At 39.2% G+C, this 9,272-nt stretch overlaps 1 protein-coding gene across 2 annotated transcripts in view; it reads right to left on the bottom strand.

Annotated features, from left to right (window-relative positions):
• Positions 1–2,057: 2,057 nt before the first annotated feature.
• The window catches only part of rspo2 (R-spondin 2), a 72,836-nt gene continuing 65,621 nt past the window's right edge, over positions 2,058–9,272 (bottom strand). For both annotated transcript variants that reach the window (XM_088410737.1, XM_088410736.1), the window contains one exon: positions 2,058–3,562. In XM_088410737.1, the coding sequence (XP_088266863.1) occupies positions 3,447–3,562 (116 nt within the window). In that variant the 3' untranslated portion in view covers positions 2,058–3,446. The remainder of the gene's footprint in view (positions 3,563–9,272) is intronic.

Below are 9,272 nucleotides of genomic sequence, written 5' to 3'. Positions count from 1 at the left end.
AAAAAAGTATATACCGGTATATGTGGAAATTGAATAAGAGAAAATATAAACTTTTGGGTAATTTTTTGACATGTAAATTTTATTTATGTATTTATGATTGTATTTATGAATTATGTGCAATGTGTTTTCATGTTCAGTATGATAATCCATCAAACAAAGGGAGATAAAAAAAGAAAAAAAAGATGCTATTGAAGAATTGATGTCGATTTTGAACTGCTATTTAAGTAATAGTATTCTGTTAGTGTTGAAAATATCCATCCATCCATTTTCTATAGATATGTCGGGACTAAACATGCAGGCATGTTCAGTCTGTTACAGAGTGGATGTTGCTGTTGGCAGACAATCCCCCCCCCCCCCCCCCCCAAAAAAAAAGATAAACTTCCATATCCCATATTTTTGCGTATATTCCTCACCTGGGGCTTATACGTCCAGTGAGGCTTATATATCTGCGGCTTGTATATCAGTGTGGCTTATAGTCCGGAAAATACGGCGTGTGTGCGTGTGTGTGTGTGTGTGTGTGTGTGTGTGTGTGTATACATATATATATATATATATATATATATATATATATATATATATACACACAAACAAAAGAGCTATATTGTTGAGAGATGCCTGTGACGATTTCCTGCATGCCAGACAGACAATATAACTATAAATGCACTTGTCACAGACGATGAACTACTGCAGTACACATATTAACTTAAATCTTAAATGATTAAACCTCATACAGTAACTGAACAGTTACCCCTTTCCATCCTTTGAAGTCTCGCTGCAGTCGCGTAATATTAGCACCGCCCAGAAGTCTAATTAAAGTCAAATCTGTTGTCATGCTCTGTTGGTTTTTGGTTGTGGATGTATTTTTTTTTTTTTTTGGGGGGGGGGGGGGGGTGTCCTGTTCTTTTCTGTTTGTGTAGTTCCTGTTTCAGCTCCTCTCATGTCACCCCGCTTTCGTCAGATTTGATCTACCCGTCTGTGTTTACCTGTCACTCATGTCTTCACCAATCTGCTTCTTCTGCCCATTGTTTCCTTCACAGCTGTTGCACGTCCGAGTAATTAGTGTGTGTGTGTAGGTGTGCGTGTGTGTGTGTTTGTATTTAAGCTCAGTTTTTGTTACAGCTAGTTGTCGGATCATAGTCACGTATCATCAGTCTCACGTCTCATCGCAAGTCCTTTGTAACCATGCCAGCCTGCCTGTTAGTGTTTCCTGTTCACCCGCGTCCCTGTATGTTTTGGAGTTTTCGCCATGCTGTTTTCCCTGCTTTTTGTTCTTGTCTGCCAGTCAGTCACCTTTACACGGTCCAGTGAATGCGTTTGCTCCTCTGCCTTGGGTCTGGCCAAAAGCGTGTGTGTGCTTCATGAGTGACCCAATGCGTCCAGGTCTGTGTAACAACGCCCCTCTTGAAATCAAGTTTGAGTGTCATGCAGGACTGCAAACTTGATTTCAAGAGGGAGATTGGCCGTTCTATAAGACACACGATTGGCTCCTGGCGCGACTAATTAGCCGCGAAAAATGAGGGACCACTGTAAATGTCTGATCAAGCCGCTCTTGCACTTCTGAGTCACTGTTCTAAAGCAGTTGAGGGAAGTAAAATGTTAACCACCCTCACATCATGTTTTTTTTAAGCCTCTGATCTGGCTGCTTTGCTGGTTGAAGTTTCCCAGTGAAAGTTTTGTTTGAGTGAAAACAAATTAGCCTTAACTAACAGTGTGCATTGCATTAGCTTCTGAAATAAGGGAACTTTCATATAAATTCATTTCATTTTGTGAGGATCATAACCATTTACTATGTGGAATGTGCAGCCCATAAAAAGCAGGATGAAACCTTTCACTTGAAAATTTAAATCATGAATGTGTATCACTGAATGTTCACATCACTGCAACACTATTTAGACCAATTTGTCCAAGTTCAATTCTTTGGCTTGATGCATCTCTGGTGTTTTGTTGGTATGACAGGATGAATTCCACAAATGTTTTTGAAATCACACAATGGTGAAGGGGTAAAAAAAAGTTGCGTGTAGCCATGTGAGGTTATAGACAATAACAAACAAGTGTCATACTGTCACATGAAATGTTTAATAAAACACAATGTACACAGATGCAGTCCTATGACCATACACTTGCTGGCGTCTAATTATTAACCTTCGAATATACAAAAGCAGAGTTGTATATATAATTTTTGCTTATTCTTTGAAACAGTGAAATCAGTAGATGTAGTTGAATGGATGGAATACAATAATACGCGTGACATTAGACAACACATTCGTGCAGATATGCACATTATGTCAAACTCAAAGAATATTAAAGCATATAAGAGTAACAATATGAGCCAAAAAGTAATTGTCACTGAAAAAAAAAAAAATCAAACTAAATTGAATCAATAAATAAATCAAATATATATATCATGTAAATGAAATAGCTATGTTATGGCTATGTTATTGTTTTTAATCGTTTCAACCTGCAACTTGGTATTACAGCCTCTTATCTCTACAATATTTAGAATAGTGAACAGGTCAATACTGAAAATACAGCAATAAGCTTTCATAATTAGAGAAACTATGTACACGAGTGTCTCTTGCCATGCTAGTCAATCAACTAAATTTCTTAATTTTTTTTCTTATGCACACTATACAGTCAGAGGATACAGCATACTGAACGTAAACAGTTTGTGCTGAGAATAAAATATTTAGCAACTATGCATGGTAATTTATTCAATATTACTCTCAAAAATGTACAGAACATAAAGGCCGCACATAGAAACAGTCCATATCCATTCATACAGAAATTTGAGGGTAGCTTTGACATAAATATAGAAACTGAAAACAATCTCTTTCAGCTCAAGGTGCCATCTTCTTGGTCGTCGGCCGACCTGTTCCTCGGACTAGTCTCCTACGTCTTTTATTCCCCCATTCCTAGATTCCTCTCCTCCTTCAGGCTGTTTACTGAACCTCCTTGCCTACGTCCCCCTGAACAATATAGCTCGTCACCTCTATTACTACCTTTCGCTTACGCCTCTCTCTGTTGGGCTTATTGGCCTTTACAGTGTCTGGTTTCCCCCTCCATCTTTGATCACCCTAGACAGTTATTGACAATGTTATTAAGGGGAAATGAGTTCAGTAATGTCAACTGGAAAGGTCCACAAGGCAAGGCATGGGGCGGGGCTGCGGATATTGAATCACCTAGCTGAACAGTGCAGTCAAGGGGAAGCAGCAAGAGGCCGGTGCGTGAAGTATGTTTTTAGTGTGTTTATAGTGATATAATATAGCGGACACACATTTTGCAGTTACCGAACCTGGAAATGTCCTGGTGGGTGAGGGTGGGATTTTAGTGGAGGTCTGAAAGGCAGGCGAGGTTGACGGTGTTTTTTTAATGTTTGTCAGTCAGAGCATGGTTGCAGCTAGCAGCTTTGTGTAGGTTCTTTAACAGTGAGTCCATCTTTTAAGTCTTCACTGGCTGGAGCGTGCAGAGGCCAAGTGGTCGCTGTGCTGGTTCTGGGCCCAAAATCGCAGCCTCTGCTTGGCCTTCTTCTTTGATTCTTTGGATCGATGCTTCCCCGAGCCACCTGAAGGCAAAAGAGGAACACGTTTCATTCCATCGATCAGCTCCTTTTTTTTTTTTTTAAACCACTACACAAGTTAATAGGTTTGAAGCCTTGTTCATTTCATTGGCTTTATATTCCTTTTTGGCTTAAAACACACACACATGCATACACACACTAGAACAACACCAAACAACATATTAACTGACACTTGTGTTACTTGTGGTTATCGTGCTGCCAAACAAGCCAGTTTGTGGATTGTCTTGTTCAATCGTCTGCCAAGATTCACAGCACCGTCTATTCCAAGTGTTTTCAATGGACTCTTTCGGAAGCTATTTCCTCATTAAGATACAATACCTAATACACATGAAGCTTTACACAAGTTGGATATGTTGCAAGCGCCAATTTTTGGGTCTGAGCAATGAGAGAAAAAGGGGAGAAAAGTGCATAAACTTGTGAAACTCAACTCTTCCCAACTTTGTCCCTCAGCCCGAGGTTAATCCATCCCAGGTTTCCACACTGAGACAAGACATGCTGGAATCTGACGTGCTGCGTTCATGGAAGCATGTGCGGTGAAGGTTTTGCACCCTCAACTCTCTGTGACAGGGAAAACGCTGGCTACTAAACCACAAAGCAGGAATCTGGCTTCCAAGGCCAAAAATAAGATAACGAGGTGTATAGTGCATGTGTGCCTGAGATTTACGTAAGACCGAGTGAGTGTGAGGGAATTTAAGGTAAACGATAATCTTGCTGGGGTGGGGGGGGGGACTTGGATGATGAGACCCAATCTGTGTTCTGTAGAAACCATAGAATGCTCCACGCCATGATTCACATGGGAGTCGGGTGGAGTGCGGGAGGGATTCTTGAGAAAAATAAATACATTTTTGGAAAGCCCTCAATGGCTTCTGGCTCTCATTATTGTACTTGTTCAGCTCCTTCTCACGAAAAAAAAAAAGGTAACAGTGTGTATGGCATTATCTGTAATTGCCTTCTCATATGTGCTTACACTTGGCCTTTCAAACACCCCCCCAGAACACACCCTGCGCCCATTCCTGGCGTGAAATTTGCACTTGTTTAAGCTGACACGCATGAGAAGGTGAGATATTGCTCTACTAATAGGCTCTCTCGATGAATAATACAGATGCATGCAAACATCAAACCATCTCTGAGCTATTTCCTGCAATTAATCTCAATTGGTTATTTTGAGCCACATTGCCAATTTAAGCCATGACCATAAAGCTTCTCACACACAGCTTACTCTGTGAGAACAACTTTCACATCACTTCCATCGAAATTGTATGCACTGGCGTGGAAGAATGTGTGCGGAAAACTTTGTGCACTTGCTTAACTGATGCCACTTTAGATTTTGAGCTTGGCTTACAGCACGAGAATGTTTGTTAAAGCGAACCTGGACCTGAAAGACATTTGGCTTACGCCAGAGTTTTCCTAGCCTTTTAAAGAGGCAATTTTCATTCAAAACACTGTTGCTAGGTGCCTGATAAACAACACTTTCAGTGAATCAAGTCAACGTAAATTATATTTGACAGCTATAAAGAAACTGGTGCACCATTAAACTCCTGCAACATGGAAAGCTCGAATACTTGGACACGAGGTTACATTTAAGCATTTACAACAACTGTTTGAAATGTAAATAAAGGTTAAAAGTTAAAAAATAGTTCTGATGTTTGGGGCTGGGAACTTTCACAATGAATGAATGCTTGCTTATACTTGTGTTTAATATCCACATCAAGCTTCTGCCTTACACAGGTGTCATGGCAAACTCATTTTATCAAACGATGAAAATTTACTCTAGGCCCAGCTTTGAAACTTTTGCTCATCTGTTTCCCCCCTCGTACATTATAGTGTCTTAGTCCTTAAACGACTTGACAAATCTATTGTCATGGAGTACAATTTTCACTGGGAAGACACCTTAAAACATTCTGATTAGTGGAAGAAAAAAGTCACAAAAGCGTTTACAGAATAAATTTGCTTCACGATCTTAGTTTAACCTTACTACCCTTTGCAGTAAATTCCTACAGTACGTCCAGTCTGATGTATGTGATTATTGTGTGACGTTTATTTGTCCAAACTCTGCAAAGTGGCTTAGTGACATACTGTACGTTCATTGGACGTTTACTCTAACTTCTCAGTGTTGGCAGCTAGAGGGCAACCAATCTCCACACAAGACACTTTCTAAACATTCTGATACAATCAGAGATAATCTGTTATAGGTTTTCAAGCGCTGTTTCATTTTTCCTAAAGACACCGCGCATCCTGTAGACTTCCGTTCTCTAATATTAAATGTGTTTAAGATGATTATTGAGGTTCACAGAACGTTTCATGTACATGAATCTAAATTATCAACCTATGTTGATCATTCCTCACAGACCTTCTACCATTCACAAATCCTGTGGAATGTGGCACGATTTTCTCCTGAGAGGCACAAAAAGTTCATAACGATTTCCTGTCTTCATTTTTACCTTGTCAGTGGAACATAAAGGACTGGATTAAAGGAGAATGGCTTTTATCAGAAAATGATGATCCCTCACATGCTATGTATTTCCACTCTGGCTGTATTTACACACCACAGCAGAAGCATAACTCATCATAGTTTAGTTTTCCTTTACAGATACAATCTTTTTCTGCCAACTTGACATTTGTATTTAAGCTGGAAATGAATGTAAATCAAACAAACAAACAAAAAAAAAACTCAAGTGGAAATCAAAATGTTTTGTATTCAAAATCAGAAGCAGAGCTTGTGGTGGGACAATTGTTTATTGCTGTCAGAAACGACCTTTCGTGGAATTCTTTTATGATTTTGTGCCTGTGTATGTGTGTGCTTGAAACAAACACATGCCTGTCATTCCTTGTATCCCACTGAGCACAATATCCTATGTCATCTACATAAACTTGAAAACTACTTTGGCGAAATATTCAGTTTTTTCTTCCCCTTTCGAAGGTTACAGCAATAACCAAGATAAATGCATGGGGTAAAACAAGTTGCTGGTAATTACAAAATCTTAAAAAACTGTTATGGCACTGCTGATTAATGCACTACAAGAGAAACAAAAGAAACAAGTATGAGTTTAGCAATTGTTTCTCACCTTTGGCAAAAAACAAACAGACAAAACAAAATGTGATGAAATTGTCAAACAACTGCCTTCCAAGGATATGAATTTTTTCAGATCACTGGCTTTTGCTCAAGGAAAAAAATGGTGAGTGTGTGAAGGGATAGGGTGACTAATCCACACAGACACAACTTGAAAATGAGCATGTTCACAATTTTACAGTGAAAATATCCATGGTTATGTTTATCAATGTGAATAAATAAACGGTTGGGTTTTGAAAATGGGGTTGAAGCTGCAGTACATTGCTTCTGTTGCCCCCTAGGCAGGGATTCTGCATTACAACAACAAAGCTGACAGCTTGATCTGACTTCACCTAGGCAAGGTAGCCACTGAGCCATCCATGAGTTGTGAAGGGGCCTGTTCTAAAAATAGATCAACAGTGATGGGACACAAAGTGTGAAATTTGGTGGAGGATATATTATGGTGTAGGCTTGCTTTTCAGGACTTGAGCTTGGCCTTCTCGATCAACATCCTGTGTGTGACGTCACCAATGCACTAACCATTACCAATGCACCAATTAAAATGGTCAAACATTCCTACAGTATAAACACACTCCTCAACCTTGTGGACCATCTTCCCAAAAGAATTGAAGGCGTAATAGCTGCAAAAGAAACTTGGTTTCAGTGAAAGGATCTTTGAATGTTTCAGGGTACCAAACGATTTTGTACAATTCCATGCTCCCAAGCTTGTGGAAACAGTTTGGAGTGGGGTCCCTTGCTCTTCCAACATGACGGTACACTAGTGCACAAAGCAAGGTCCATAAATATATGGATGGAGAATTTGGTGTGGGTGAACTTGACTGGTCAGCACCTGGTCAAAAATTCCTACAGTATAAACACACTCCAAACTTGTGGACCACCTTCTCAGAAGAAATGAAGCTATAATAGCTGCAAAATGTGGATCGACATCATATATATATATATATATATATATATATATATATATATATATATATATATATATATATATATATATATATATATATATATATATATATATATAATATATATATTTAAAGAATAATAATATGGCATTATTACAGTTATTGTTTAATGCATTGATTGCCTCTTCTACATTAGTATGTCCTACTGCATTTGAGTGCACCAAACATCTCATCACCACGTTAGCAGCGAGTTGAGACTTGCTGTGCTGTATCATACAATGACAGTGTACACGATGTGGTTACTTAGTGTCCGAAATCAGCAAATTCATGATTGGTGTTGATGTTGGTAGTTTAGTAATGTGATTGCAATAATTTAGGATAAAGTCATGTGTACAATGTGTACAATTCAAGCTCATCAAAATATAACCACCGCTCTCAGGGAAAACTTCAAAATAAAAGCTTGCTAAGATGACTGCAATGACATCCATATATTATTTGGTGTGTTTATTAAGAAGATGGCCTACATGCATTTAGGGCCATGTCACACTACGTTGTTGCAGTTAGCTTGGCATATTGATGCCCATTAAATAAACATATATAGAATTGAAAAAAATAATCCTTCCATATTTTTTTTTTAGGTATCTGCTTCATTTCACATCTAGTTGCTGAAATCCTCCCTTAAATGTGATGATAGCTTACCATGACTAATCGTCCTCCTCTTCCTCCGACAGGGAATGAACAAAACCAACTGAATGTAGTCTTCACAGAACGCACACATTTTTTTCATCGATTCATCCATTAACCATGTGCGGCCTGAATTATAGTTACTGTTCCGTATGGATCACGGCATGAATCTAAAGAAACATGACACTTGTGAACACAAGTGAACTGTTGTTCAAAAACCATCAGAGGGTGGTTGATTCTCAGTTTAGTGATTCCATGTGTTTACATGATTTGCAAAGTCCAAAATCTACCAAGCAAACAATGATTCAAAAATGCATATTTAAAGACTTGCTATTAAAGGCAATATGCACATTTATTTATGTTTCACAAAAATGTATCAAAGTGGTAGCCCTTTGCATTAATCATCCATCCATCCATCCATTTTCTAGAGCCGCTTAGCCTGACATGGGTCGCAGGCGCCTATCTCAGCTGGCTTTGGGCAGTAGGCGGGGGACACCTTGAACTGGTTGCCAGCCAATCGCAGGGCACACAGAGACGGACAATCATTCATGCACCCAATCACACCAAAGGACAATTTAGTATGTTCAATTCACCTGCTATGCGTATTTTTGGAGTGTGGGAGGAAACCAGAGTGCCCTGAGAGAACTCACACAGGCTCAGGGAGAATATGCAAACTCCACACAGGAGGGATGGAGCCAGGTAGATTTGAAGTCGGGTTCCTTGAACTGTGAGGCAGACGTGCTATTCACTATGCCACCGAGCCGTCTTGCATTAATCAATACCCAAGAAATAGCTCAGTTTAAGAAATGTTGGTGACCTATTCCCGAGTCTCCATCTCTGCACCATATGATTCTGGAGCATTATCATAATAATTTATTACTTTGTATTTAAGGAAAACTGGTGAGAACCTTTCAAGAACTTGAAGATTTCAAGTACCTTTGTGCAACATTTACAGATGACTCTCTGGACACTCAGCCGTTAGAAAGGAAAATTAAGGTTTCCGTCACGTATTGTCATTGACTGATGTCACTGTCATTTA

Source organism: Hippichthys cyanospilos, chromosome 3, assembly GCF_059441005.1.
Source record: "Hippichthys cyanospilos isolate Australia breed blue-spotted pipefish chromosome 3, RoL_Hcya_1.0, whole genome shotgun sequence".
Taxonomy (NCBI): domain Eukaryota; kingdom Metazoa; phylum Chordata; class Actinopteri; order Syngnathiformes; family Syngnathidae; genus Hippichthys; species Hippichthys cyanospilos.
The sequence above is the reverse complement of the archived record's forward strand: the minus strand, read 5'-3'. Positions and strand labels throughout refer to the sequence as shown.